The sequence below is a fragment of the Rutidosis leptorrhynchoides genome, chromosome 3 (assembly GCF_046630445.1).
Source record: "Rutidosis leptorrhynchoides isolate AG116_Rl617_1_P2 chromosome 3, CSIRO_AGI_Rlap_v1, whole genome shotgun sequence".
Lineage (NCBI taxonomy): Eukaryota > Viridiplantae > Streptophyta > Magnoliopsida > Asterales > Asteraceae > Rutidosis > Rutidosis leptorrhynchoides.
In genome coordinates this window covers 418,092,476-418,106,164 of record NC_092335.1, presented here as the reverse complement: position 1 = coordinate 418,106,164, position 13,689 = coordinate 418,092,476, and the positions used below count along the sequence as shown (strand labels likewise).

The 13,689-nt window shown below is 32.8% G+C and overlaps 2 protein-coding genes across 5 annotated transcripts; one reads left to right on the top strand and one right to left on the bottom strand.

The window, feature by feature from the left end:
- The first annotated feature begins 1,192 nt into the window (after positions 1-1,192).
- Positions 1,193-4,512, top strand: LOC139897795 (rho GDP-dissociation inhibitor 1-like). 3 transcript variants are annotated; one of them, XM_071880491.1, is made up of 6 exons: positions 1,193-1,217; positions 1,871-2,054; positions 2,174-2,240; positions 2,610-2,828; positions 2,910-3,034; positions 4,153-4,512. In XM_071880491.1, exons 2-6 carry the CDS (start codon positions 1,893-1,895, stop codon positions 4,225-4,227), a joined length of 648 nt encoding a protein of 215 aa, XP_071736592.1. In that variant the 5' UTR covers positions 1,193-1,217; positions 1,871-1,892; the 3' UTR covers positions 4,228-4,512. The 3 variants fall into 3 exon arrangements, with proteins under 3 accessions (XP_071736592.1, XP_071736593.1, XP_071736591.1); XM_071880492.1 differs by lacking the exon at positions 1,193-1,217 and adding an exon at positions 1,244-1,319 and having other exon boundaries at positions 2,613-2,828; XM_071880490.1 differs by lacking the exon at positions 1,193-1,217 and adding an exon at positions 1,244-1,319.
- A 1,792-nt stretch (positions 4,513-6,304) lies between these two features.
- On the bottom strand, positions 6,305-10,031 carry LOC139897794 (syntaxin-52-like). 2 transcript variants are annotated; one of them, XM_071880488.1, is made up of 6 exons: positions 9,809-10,031; positions 9,232-9,463; positions 8,730-8,935; positions 8,477-8,577; positions 8,331-8,375; positions 6,305-6,722 (listed from the first exon to the last, which is right to left on the bottom strand). In XM_071880488.1, the coding sequence occupies exons 2-6, from the start codon at positions 9,444-9,446 to the stop codon at positions 6,591-6,593; spliced, it is 699 nt and encodes a 232-aa protein (XP_071736589.1). In that variant the 5' UTR covers positions 9,447-9,463; positions 9,809-10,031; the 3' UTR covers positions 6,305-6,590. The 2 variants fall into 2 exon arrangements, with proteins under 2 accessions (XP_071736589.1, XP_071736590.1); XM_071880489.1 differs by having other exon boundaries at positions 9,232-9,450.
- Positions 10,032-13,689: the final 3,658 nt, after the last annotated feature.

Genomic DNA, 13,689 nt, shown 5'->3' with positions numbered 1-13,689 from the left:
TTATTTACCTTGTTATTGTTAAGGTTCTCTTGTAATTTATATACCTCACCATTCTTTAGCCAACTCTTTTTTTGTTGTGTTTTAAATTATATAATATTACATCTCATCTTGTTTTTTGTTCATGAGTCATGATGACATGCATTATCCTTGCTTTATTTTTTTTTATGGGAGGTGATATTTCCACATGTAGATTTGATAGATCCACAACATATTTACATCATTTCCCGTACCACCCTCATGTGTGTAAGACAAATAGACGGAGGTGAAAGAAAATATAGAGGTTATTTTAGGAAAATTGTGTATAATTTTAGTGGATTTATCAAATTTGAGTGTGGATATATCATCTCTCTTTTATCAGCATTATCCTATCGTTGCATTTATAGATAAAGATGTTGTAAGGTACTAATTAAAAGCTTCAAGTTGGTGTTGTTTGGTGAAAACTAATGAAATTTCCCTAATGGGGTAGAGATGTGTACCGACACTAACCTATATATTTAAAGGGAAGTTTAAATCGGGTCGGGTCGGGTCGGGTCGATCCATAATACTTTTTCCGTATTTTCTTGTGTTATAGCTATATGGACTTATGTGTTAAATATGATCATATCAATTACTCAATTACTCAATTCAGACAATTATTAATTTTACTACAACAAAAAAGAGGACTGGCGACGAACACATTTGCGGCGACAAAATCTCGCCGCAAAAAGACACGCTACACGACAAAATTTTCACCTTTTTGACTATCAACTGAGTCGCCTGTAGTGTTTCTTGAATATGAACAATTTAGGATATTGTTATGGACTCCTTTGCTACCATTTTAACGTGTCACTGTTAACAATAAAAATACATATACATTTTGAAGAATAATACAATTTTAACCCAAATAATGTATATGTATTTTTTTCATCCATAACCCATCAGTACTAGCTGGTCCCTTTTTCTGATCATGTGAGGTGTGTAGATTTATTTTTTTTTTTTTATTTTTATTTTTTTTTTTTTTTTAAATTGTTCCACCAACCCATAATTTATTATGGTTTCTTTTTTTGTCTCTAGTTTTTTATCCAATTACTTGGCATTGTACCACTTATGCCTATTTTTCAACTCTTCATGTGACATTCAGTTACTCACATGGGACTGCAGAATTTTGGTGCCTTCTACATAAATTTGACACTTTTGGCTTTTTTCTGCATGTAGAATCTTGGTGTTGACAGTTTTGAGTGGGTTTATTTATCCACCTGGGTGGTTTTTTTTTTTACCTAATGTTTGAAGCTTTAATTCTTTACTCATTATTTTTCATGCTTGTACAAAGTTAAGCAAAGGTTAGTAACCCATCTTCACTTGTTTGTTTCATTTTTATTGAGGTATCTATACAATTCATCAGCCAACACACTAACCATATAGGTCACACAATTTGCGTAAACGGGTCATAAGTAGTTCGGGTCAAAAGTTATTGTTTTCACTTATGTAAAGAAACTTAGGAAATTTCGAACACCTGAGAAGATTTTGTGCAACTTTATAGCAGTTCGACCCATTTCTTTGTTAGTTAATATTTGTAGTATTACATTTTAAGTTTTTAACTCATTATCAGTATAGCCCATATTGACCAATTTATGAGTTGAAACTGTCACCTTTTATATGTAGTCATTGTTCATGATATTGCAATACTCATATTTCAAGGGATTGTATGTTTTAGTCTTTTTATAGTTAGTTCTTTACCTTGTAGAAGCTTGGATTGATTTTCTTTTAAATATAACTTTAGTGGTCTAACATCAAGTAATTTTTTTTTTTCATGTATCAAATTCAGACTTTTCCTTCAATGTTCTTGCAATATGTTTAAAACTCTTTTTTTTTTATTTTTTTTATTTTACAGTTTGTTGTGTTTCTGAAGAGACATGGGTGGTACCGATGATAAAGAAACTGTGCTGCCATCTGGATCTGCTGCTCATGATGATGCTGCATCTGAATCGTCTTGTTATGCAACTGAAGATGAAGAAGACACTCAAATACATTTGGGTCCGAAAATTAGTATAAGAGAGCATCTTGAAAAGGACAAGGTTTTTTTATTATTTTCTACTATTTCATTGTAATCTTTTATATCTAAAAAAAAACTTAGAAACTATGTGTATGGATTTGCAAATATTGGTCGTTTTTGCTGACTGCGTCGTTGGTTCAGGATGATGAAAGCTTAAGGAGGTGGAAAGAGCAGCTGCTTGGAAGTGTAGATGTCAATCAAGTTGAAGGTATTATTTTTAATTATTATTATTATTTATTTTAGAATTTTTCTAACTACAGCCTTTAAAGCTGTCTTAACATACATAAATACGGTTAATATTACCTTTTTGGTGACGATTATTCAAATGTACAATATATTTATGCACATTAATTACAACCCCAAGGCCGTCATTTGAAAATCCTTACTATTATCTATTTCATTTTTTTTTTTTTGTATAATAATTTCTCTTCTAAATATTCCATAAGACTTGAAGCATGTCTTATTTTACTAAATTCTAAACTAATGTTATGTAGTTATGTTCCTAACTGTTCATTGCATTGACTTTGTTTCAAAACTTGATTGTTAAGTGTACTATGTATATCTATATTTTTGGCAGAAGTTCAAGAACCAGATGTGAAAATACTAAGTCTGACAATCGTCTCTATCGGTAGACCCGACCTAGTTCTTGAGATTCCCGATTCTGGGAAACCGAAAGGGACTTGGTTCACCTTAAAAGAAGGTAGCAAGTATAATTTGAAATTCTCGATCAAGGTCAGCAACGACATAGTTTGTGGGCTAAAGTACACCAACAATGTTTGGAAAAAGGGTCTTAAGGGTAGGTACTATAATGTCATTATTCCTTTCTTTATCTTATTTTGTGTTGTAATTATGAACCATTAGATGTTTAATGATGCAGTTGACAACTCAAAACAGATGCTTGGGACGTTTAGTCCTCAAGCAGAACCATACACACATGTAATGCCTGAAGAGACTACTCCCTCGGGTATGTTTGCTAGAGGAAACTATTCAGCAAAAACCAAGGTAATTTTGGTTGTATTCGTAATGGTCTTTTGTTTCAAGTCTAGGTGGCAAAACGGGCGGGTTGACTGTTGGATATTGGTAAAGTCAGAATTTTCAAATATAATACTTCTTATTTATTATTTATTTTCAGATTCCCAAGCATCTGACCACTAGACTACACCTTGTGGTTACAATGCTTCTTAAAATAGTGTTAAATAATTCAGATTAATGATTTAAATTTTGCAACTATTTCTGATACAATATTTAATTTAAATATTATTTTATATTAGTAATAGTTGTAAAATTTAAATTATTACGATAATAATATGAGTTATTTAATACAATGTTTATATAAGTTATATGTTTGAAAAGTATACTAATGATACGCTAACCGGATAGCGTATAGAAAATCAACAAGAAATTATATTCGGATAAAGAATTGCTCACCATAAACGTGAATAAAAGGCATAAAAACCATAAGTTTGAAAATAGCGGACATCGGATAAAAGATACAAGAAGACCGAACAACTGTTAGATCTGAAGATCATATAAAAGTCATGTTCCGTATTTTATGGAGTTGACCGGTCAATCTCCGAAAGATAAGGGTTGACCCACCAGTCAGAGCATGACGCGTGTCCTTTCCTGAAAGAGAACCTTTGACTTTTTGCCTATAAATAGGCCACCTAGATTCCATTAATTGGCAGATCAGATCATTTGTCATAGTAGAACTTTCTGTCTCTAGACGTTTGACCTCAACTGGATTCGGAACAAGTATTTGGATCCGGTAATCATAGTTATTCGGAAGAGTTAGAGAAGACTAAACCGCTCACCGTTAACGTGATTGTGACTTGCACTAGTATCCTATCCGCGTTCCGGATTTGATACGATCATATACCTTGGCCAGTTTTTGACCGGTTCGAACACTTCTCTGTTCAAGTGCATTTAGTACCTTGCCCTTATACTTTTATTCATTTAATTCTTTCAACATCTTTGGGCAATGGGTCCAGATGGGGATTAAAAGTTACAGGTCCAGATGCATTAGATTTACACTATCAGTCTAAATTTAAACCCCTGGAAGAGCTTATTATTTATGCGTTTATGTTCATTTGTTTTGCTGTTTCTTGTTTTCATTTGATCAGTTTGTTGATGACGATAACAAGTGTTACTTGGAGCTTAACTACAGTTTTGACATCCAAAAAGACTGGCCCAATTAAGTAGATCAAGATTGCCTCTTAATTATAAAAAGGTTTTATGGCTATGAAGGAAATTTGGCTAGTCTGATGCAAAAATTGCAAGTTTTTTATTGTCGTTTTGAAGATCATTGTGTTTGCTGTTAAGCTATGCATATACGGAGAGGCAAACACATTTATCGGTTTCTTTGATTTTTATAAGATGTGTAGCTGGCTTATGCCTAATGACAATTATCTAATGGTTTCGAGTTTGTCTTCGATATCATTGCATTGTGTTTAATTAATGTTCGACTTTGATATGTAGCTAGTTTATGAGCCTTACAATTTTATATGCATTCTCGTGTTTGACTCTAGTGCTCAAATAATTTAAAGGTTTTATCGAAGTTATGATCACGTTGGGTAACTAGAAAAATATCTCATGAAATATACTCAACAAAACTAGCGTACTTCAGGCTTTGACCAAAAATAGTATCATAAAATACAACTTAAAATGGTTGATATATCAAATATCAATATAGTTCGAATATTTTTCAGCCCGTTCAACCGAAGATTTTAAATAGTATTCTTACATCACACTTTTGTTTACCCACATTTAGATATAAATAATCTAAATGGATGTTTAGCAATGTGGATATAGAGGTACATAACTAGTGAGGTACATAACTAGTGTACTGGTTTACCATCACTTAAAATACTTATATAAATACACTATAAACTTATGATCATCAGCGGGGTACCCATGTGAAAGAGATTAAGGAATTTAAACTCTGTTTATTTTGTGTAAGACATGCTTGAGCCTTGAAATATTATGGTTGTGCATGTGAATAGGTAATTCCTTAAAGTTACACCACCCCTATTCAAAAATGGTTACTTGAACAGTTGTAAACTTTGACATAACATTTTTGTATGCACACTACTTTATCCTGCTAACTCAGGATTCCACTTGTAGGATCGTGTAAACAAGATTAAACGATCTAATCTTCAATATCGAGTGCGGAATAACTCGATATTGAGTTTTACTATCTAAAACAATCAATTACTCTATGATCTTATGTATTATACGACTTAGGATGATTAGATCAACCCAAACGAATGCTAGACGACCAGGGATTCGGTTTAGACACTTAGGAATGATTATGATACGTAACCCTAACAATGAACCCGAATTGGCCTCTATATACTTACAGCACGTGCAACCGTGCGGTTGCCCAATGGACCCGTATGGATGCATTCTGCATCCATGCGGTTGCACTCCAGTAGAGCGGTTGCACTCCAGTAGAGAAAGTTAAACATTAACGCATATTAACTCGGTCGTAATGAGCTCGGGGACTATTATGCACCAACAAACTCCCCCTAGGACCCAGTTCATTATCTTAAACAATAAAATCAACTTTCACCTACATTAGACAAACAAACACGCAATCAAACGATTCAAATAACAAATAGTTCATACGTTCACGTTACGTTATTATAACCAAATCGAAATTAAAAGAAAATAAACGTTCAAGTCCAGAGTTCGAGAGTTTATGAACAATAGATAGACATCAAGTGCAAAGATCATATGCATAACATGTGCGAACAGCCCTGTTAAACTGAATGTTTCTATGAATCAAAGATTGCGTCAAACTCAGTAGACATTGATATTTAAGGAGTTTTTAACATATATCCCCTTAGTAAGGGCTAAATTCACATATTTGCCCACATAAGTAGGGTAATATCAAATAAACCCATTTTAAACATATAAACTCATCAAATATACCCAATTAAGTATTTTTTAGAATTTTATAACTTCAAAACAGGTTCAACATATATCAATAACTAAATCAAATAAAAAATAGAAAAATAGATTCACAAAATTGATAAAGATGTGTTTTCACTTTGAAAGACGATGACAATCGTGATTAAACGTAATTGAGCAACCATGTACATGATTAATATTAATATTAGAGTTTATTGATGAGTCTTAATTTTAATCAATTGGGTATATTTGATGGGTTTGTATGTTTAAAATGGACTTATTTGATATTACCCTACTCATGTGGGTAAATATGTGAATTTATCACTTATTAAGAGGATATATGTTAAAAACTAACATTTAACGTGTAAGATGTCAAAATGTTTAACTCTGAATTATCACAACAAACCACCACATCAATAGTATAATATGCGGAACAAACAATTGTTTACCAACTGGAAATTTGCGCTCTGGTAGCACATAACACTGCAGATATAGAACCAAAGGTTCAAGACACTGGCATATATGCACTCGAAAGCTATTTAATTTAGAGAAAAAAAACACACATATTATGACACAAGAAAAGCACTCGAATCACCAGTATAAGAAGCCAATCTTCACACAAAACAGGGCTAGATAGATACATTTTCCATCACAAGTACTTTATTATCATCCATAAAGCCACAACAAGAACAAGGATTCCAATCACAGATAACAGTAGGCACAAGAACGAGCACCCGCCTTTGGTGCGTTTGTTCAGAATTGCTAGATTCTTTTGCACTCTCTGTTCAGTACATAACAATAGAAGTATACAGATTGTCAAATGCAAGTAAAAATAACCAATGTCAAAAATTAGAAACAATAACCAATGGCACAAGTAACCCGAAGACCAAATCGGATGAACACCGGAAAAAGCCAAATCAAATATAAATTCGGTTTTCGATTTTTCGTTTCAGTTCGGATTTGAAATTTGAATTCAGTTTTAGGTTTTACTTTTTTGAATTTGGGTTAGCCAAAACCGAACTCAACTAATAATATACTCCCTCCGTCCCAAAATAAAATGTCACGTTTGACTTTTCAAAGTCTTGCTTTTTAAATTTTGAGTTTAATTATTATTTTTTTGTGCTATATAATATTTTATGAAAATGAAAATTGTATGAACGGATTTAGTTTTAAAACTAGAAAAAAATTCGACCGCGCGTTGCTGCGGTTGTATTCAACGTGCGGTCGAATTTGAATATACGTTGTTTGGTACCTAATATTTCTAGTAGGTTGGGTTGTTTGTTGAACGTGTATGTATATGTATGAAATACAGCCCGAAATATTTAGTGTTTTTTTAACGATAGTCCGTTTCGCGTATAGTTAGTCTCGTTGTGTTCGTAAAATTATTTCAGAGTTGAACGGTGCTCTCGGAAAAATTTAACTCGCACCGAGCGAGAATATAGGAACCGTTATTTATTATTTTTTTAACGATGTCCGTTTCGCGTATAGTTAGTCGCGTTGTGTTCATCAGATTTTTTCGAGTTGAACGGTGGTCTCGGAAAAATTTAACTCGCACCGAGCGAGAAGATCGGGCCCGTTAAAAATTCGGGTGGAATTAGTTTCTTTTATTTTAATAAAATTATATAATTACGTTTTCTACCCCCGGAAAAGTGAAAACTCGAGGGGTCGTTGTGTAAAGTAAGCCGAAGTTGAGGGACCGGTTGTAGTGTGAACGCAAACTCAAAATGACAATTCGATATAACTGAAACGACGAATCTTGCCATGCATTTTAGTATATAGGGATATTGTGTTTTAATTGGTATAATTTTAATCAAATTCAAATATTATATAATACAAACAAAAATATTTTGAGTCAAAGCGGGACAATAACTTTGAGACCGGGAGTATTAATTTAGTAAATATATATATATGAAAAATCGATTTTAAAATCATATTTCAAATTTGAAGTCATATTATGATTATTTTGGTTGAATTATGATGCTTTAAGATTTTCGATTTAACCGAAACCAAACCATATTCAAATTCGGTTTTTGGTTCGGTTTCAGTATTAAAACTGAATTCGGCTTCGGGTTTTGGCTTCCAGATTTGCTTCCATAAATTTCAAAACGAACAAACCGCTGAATACACCGAGCGGAAACCGAACCGACAAACACCTTTACTTTCAGGAAACAACCGGTTAACTTTCATTTGGGGTTGTCTACTAACCTCTTTAAAGAGGTGGTTAAAGTAGTTTTTAAGGTGATATGTTATATTAGAATTTCATAAGATTGGAAGGACCAAATATCAGATTTTACCAAATGAGTAACAAGAGCTGATACTAAGGATGAGTAATGATAGTCATGATATAATTTGTGATGTTATCATGTATGCATATTAGCAAGAGTATAACCTTTAGCCGAGAATCCGTAACGTCAACATGTTCGTCCAAGTCATCCTGCATATTAGAGGTTAATAAAAGCAGAAGATTGGCATACAATGAGGCATACTGGTTTAAAACTTCGATAAGAGGTTAATAAAAGCAGAAGATTGGCATACAATGAGTCTAGTGTGCAGGTCAAGTTCTTCATTGACTGCCAAAGCAATATGTTTGGTACTTATCACTGTTTCCTCCAACTTTTCTAGGCCTTCATCTTGTTCTGCATAAAGGAATTCCAAAACATTCAAAAATATTTCAATTACAAATAAATAAAAAAAACTAAACCTGAAAGTCAAGAACAGATAATGTGTTTAAGTGCAATATATTAACTGAATTACGTAGCAGAAAGTATTGTGAGTAATTATAGCTTGCCTCTCATAACTTGTCTCTGCAACCCAACAATGCCAGAGTTGTCCAAACCAGCTATTCTGCTCATGGCATCAGGTGGCTTAATATCTGGTCCAAGCAAGCTGTCCCTATTACCAAAGCTTGACATGTTCAATGTGTTGGCCATCTGTGTTACCTTTGTTCTCAAATTATTAAGTGTATCTCTGCGTCTGTTCATTTCTTTTTCTGTCCTGCAATTAAAGAAATCATATCACTGATGTTTAAAAGATGAACTTTCAACTGATCTAAACCTATGCAATAAGTAATAACTAAAACACAGTGCGAATAAATCGGATGAACATAAGTTGTTTAACTACTAATATCCCACTAACAATGAGAATAGTTGTGAGAGTAGCATGCAGTAAATGTCGTTATACCAACATAATAAAGCTAACAATGTAATGTGCTATATGCTAGACGTAATTCGGCAGAACTAAGTATAACCTTCACCTAAATTTCAAATCAAGCAACATAACAACATACTTACAAAGGTTGTTTAGCAGGAAGCTTTGTCAAAAGAGACTGCAAAGTATCAAGTCTAGTTCCTAATATCGTAATTTTCCTACGAATAGCAGACGAATGACGCTGAGCTTCCGGCCCTAAACCAACCGAACTCATATCTGATATCATTCCAGTGATATCATCTGCAAGTTTAGAAGCTTCAGAATATTCCCTAGTCCATGGATCCGCAGAAGACGCCATTTATCTGAATCAGAAACCTGAATACATTAATCATCAGCAACCATTACACAATTAAAGCTACAGAAGTTCAAAACCTAAACAAAAACATCACGTTATATGTAATCAAGCTATCTATATCACTATCATATATCATAAAAGCGTAAATTTGACGATCCTCCTATAATCGCTATTAAATCCCCAAAATCTCGAAAATTAGGGCATGAATTAATATAATAGATGCCTGACATTAACGTAGCTCCCTCAATCGATACAGTATTGAAGATATCAATAAGGTTCACGTATTGAAACCCTATTTATTGATGCATACGGATAGAAGTAGAATTTAGGGCGAAATTACGAAAATTAAAAAGAAAAGAAATTACCTCAACGGATCAGCGATACAGATTGTGAAATTGTAATTAGAGATTTTAATTGATTAGATGATTGAAAATATGAATATAAGATGATGATTATGATGGTAGTTTGGGACACACGGCGCCACCGTTAACCGGCGAGCGTTGTCGTATCGTCGTAGTTTACGTTTATTTTAATTTGATTGAATTTATTTTCAACTTAATTTAACGAAATATACAAGTTGGTGGAGAATGATTCAACCCTTGAAACGGTGTAGTCGTTTTTGAATGGTCGGTCCGATCACGTTGTCTATCACTTGTTTTGTTATACTTTTCAATTACATTAAATTATTGACGTTTGATTATTTTAAACATTAATTTTTTTCATAAAAACTTCAAACTTTTATAAGCAAAAGATTTTCATCGACCGCTAAAAAACCTATCAAACAATACAAAAAAGTCTTAACATGCCTCGCAACTAGAAAACAAACAAAAAACAATCTACTGACGAGCCGAGCACATAAGAATTAGACAAACAAACACAAAAAACATTCAAACAATCCTAACAACTACAAGAAGCTAACCAAATTGAATAAACTAAAGCTAGGCATTATACAAAAACAACCTTTGAAAAAAGAAAATTGAGAAAGTACGCAAAACAAACAACCAATAATAGCAACTCAAAGATAACAAATATCATCTGTAACAAAAGAAGCATTTTTACCCCTCGCTCTCGGATTTTACATCTCGCCATCCACATTTTTGTAGCAACGAAACCGCCGACACTGCCGCCAACATCTTCAATCTGATGGGTTGAGAAAATGGGTTTATAAAAACGAAGAATATTTATACGTTATTACCTTAAAATTGATATTAATTTATGGTTTTATTAAGAGGGTGTTTGATTATAATTCAATTTCAAGTGTTTAGAAAGTTATGTTACATGTTTTTGATGTGTTTTTGGTTTCGATGGGTGGTAAGAAAGAGGGTAAGTGAAAGATAAGAAGAGAAATGACAAAAGTACCGTCATGTGGCACATGAATAAGTTTAACGGAAATATTTAAAGGGCGTTAGTGTTAGGTACCAACCATGCAATATATGCAAACATTAGGATTATCCACTTTAAAAAAATAATTTTAAGTCCATCTATGAAATTTTAACCAAACATTAGGGACTAACGACGTAAATTTGACTATCTTTAATGTTGGGTATGTTATCATTTTTTTTTTATTGTTTACCAAACCTTGAAATAATGAGGTATCATAAAGCTTTTACTTTATGATGCATGCCCCCAACTACTCTCAACAAAAGTTTTCCTTAAATAGTGCTATTGGTGCTACGCTTTAGTGTTTACTGGTGCATAGATACGGTACTTGTCTTACTGCTGTGGTTAGTAGGTAGAGATTTTCTGTTGACGTCTCCATATTGTGTGTATTGCTCGCTTATCTAGCTTTATCACTTATGGTTGCGAAACCATGGCTACCTTTTATCAAGTACGAAGTTTTAGTTTCAAAGTGATCAAATGATCTATGATTGTGAAATAATGAGTATTTGTTTTATTGAGTTTGAACTTTTAGGTATATAGTGATCATGTTTATTGATATATGATTGCTTTCATCTGCTTCTCATTGATGTTTTTTTTTTTTTTTCGAAAAAAACGAATACTCATATAGAAACGAGATCCTTTTTCAAAAAAAAAAAAAAAAAAAAAAAAAAAAAAAAACGCCCTCAACAGAAATACATAAAAGACAGGGGAAATGGGGAAGAAGCTCGCGCAACTATCTGAACGAAACTATTTATAAACGAGCCTCCCTAACAACCCGAAAAAACATAAACAAAAATTCTAACCAAACAAAACCGATTACAACACGGAAAAAGGAATCACGCTAAACTAACAAACAAGACGAACCCGACCACTCAACCTCTCGAGGTCCTGCCCTCACTGATGTATAATTTTACCTATTTTTGCATTACTAATTGCCGATATCTTTCTGATCATTTGCAGCAAATTTGGTTTTAGATAGCAAATCATTAAATACTCCAACAACACAATATATACAATCTCAACATGTTTCTTTTGATAGAGCTAGATTAGACAAGGAGCCTTCTCATTTGACAAACAAAAATCATCGTATGCAACATCACATGAACATTGTTCAATCGATCTCCTGTTGAAACCCACAATGAAATTGGTAAAATTGTTCAATGAAAAAGTATTATATTCACATATGTTAGAGCATCAGCAACGGAATCCGCCATCAAGTGACTATATGAATAAGGCTTTGAGCTGTCAAACGTGCACGGTCATTATTAACGATGTCGATACAGTACTTGTCTGTGATGCTTGTAAAAGAGGCTATCACTTGAGATGTTTGCAGTGCAATTTAAAAGCAGTTTTGGAGATGAGTGGCAAATACCATCAGCAATAAAACAAACCGATAATTTTATGCATATTATGCTACATTTTCAATTTTCAGAAACATAGCAAATACAGTAACTACAATGCAAGTTTGAACATATTAATGACTAACAGGGACAGAAATAGTAGTGGCAATATAAACGCTTTTTTAAGTTTATGGGCGTGTAACTACGATAGTAAATGATTTAACAAATAAAGAAATACTATACATTATAAATATGGGCATGTATCTCTGTTTCTAATCATTCCAACTTTTACATATATATCTTAGTGATCTCCATAGTTATGGCTAAAAATATCACCACATTTCATATAATCTTCATTCTTCTAAGTGTTTCAGGTACAATTATAATATAACTACTTTGCACTTCATATTCAATCTTGCTTAATTCAATCACTATTTAAGGACCTTTTCTTTTTCTTATATCATCTGTTTTGTAAAGTTAGATAAAAAAGAATGATAAAAATCAAGAAGATTAAATATGTTATGCTCTTATTGTTATTAACGTTATTGAATGGAATGCAGGGATGATGTTGACGATTTCAGCGGATGAACCAGCTGAAAGTCCCGAACCTGTTGAAAAGTGTGTTATAAATTTAGGCAAATGTTAAGGGGCGGCAACACATTGTATGATAGCTTGTAAACAAAGAAATCCAGATGGGCAGGGGACTTGTCACAATGGTGCTGATGATTATTGCGTATGTACTTACCCATGTGATACATAGTTTTGCGTTACACTACAACGCGCAATGCAAAACTATTACAGTACTATTAGTACTCCGTAATTAATATCAAGATGTAACTTCCTGTTAAAGTATGGTTTCTGTTTTCATAATGTTGATATCACCTTTTATTTTTAATATGCCGTTGAATTTAATATGGAGCCTTTGAAGACAAAGATCCTGTCATGTTATTGGGATCAATCATGAACAATTTATGTTGATAACTTATAGGTAAACCATATAAATTAAAGCATAACTCGGTAAATTTTGAAAGTAATGCAACTCTGGTAGCTATTCTTTACATCTGAAATACACTTGAATAAAATTACTGTATCACTCACTATCCAAGTATCCAAATATCCAGATTTATATATAATGTTCTACATGATAATTCAAACAATGACTAATGATATTGAACATTCAGGAGAGGGGTTAATGTGATATTAAAAAAGAATGCTTTAGAAACATGACCAAATTATACCAAGTTACATGAATTGCATCTTAAAATAGATACACAAATTTTGATTACAATGCTATTCCAAATTTGTACTCACCATTATTAGTCAAAGACTTTACTCAATTTTAACTATATAAGAACAATTGTATAGAACAAACTTACATCAGCAAAAATTGAACTGTTAGGCTTTATTCGGCTCACTAGGAGTGAACTTGTCATACCCATATTTCTTTTTCAATCTATCCCTCACATAATCATTTCGGGCTTTTATACGAGCTTGTTGAGGAGCAACATGCACATAAGAAAGATACA

What these genes read in the sequence shown, in the direction of transcription:
- LOC139897795 (XM_071880491.1), top strand. Translation starts at nt 1,893, where the DNA reads ATGGGTGGTACCGATGATAAAGAAACTGTGCTGCCATCTGGATCTGCT. An exon ending in AGCATCTTGAAAAGGACAAG is followed by an intron (nt 2,055 to 2,173) that starts GTTTTTTTATTA and finishes TCGTTGGTTCAG; the next exon opens with GATGATGAAAGCTTAAGGAG. An exon ending in TTGGAAAAAGGGTCTTAAGG is followed by an intron (nt 2,829 to 2,909) that starts GTAGGTACTATA and finishes TTAATGATGCAG; the next exon opens with TTGACAACTCAAAACAGATG.
- LOC139897794 (XM_071880488.1), bottom strand. Translation starts at nt 9,446, where the DNA reads ATGGCGTCTTCTGCGGATCCATGGACTAGGGAATATTCTGAAGCTTCT. An exon ending in GCAGAGACAAGTTATGAGAG is followed by an intron (nt 8,578 to 8,729) that starts GCAAGCTATAAT and finishes TCCTTTATGCAG; the next exon opens with AACAAGATGAAGGCCTAGAA. An exon ending in ACCTGCACACTAGACTCATT is followed by an intron (nt 8,376 to 8,476) that starts GTATGCCAATCT and finishes TCTAATATGCAG; the next exon opens with GATGACTTGGACGAACATGT.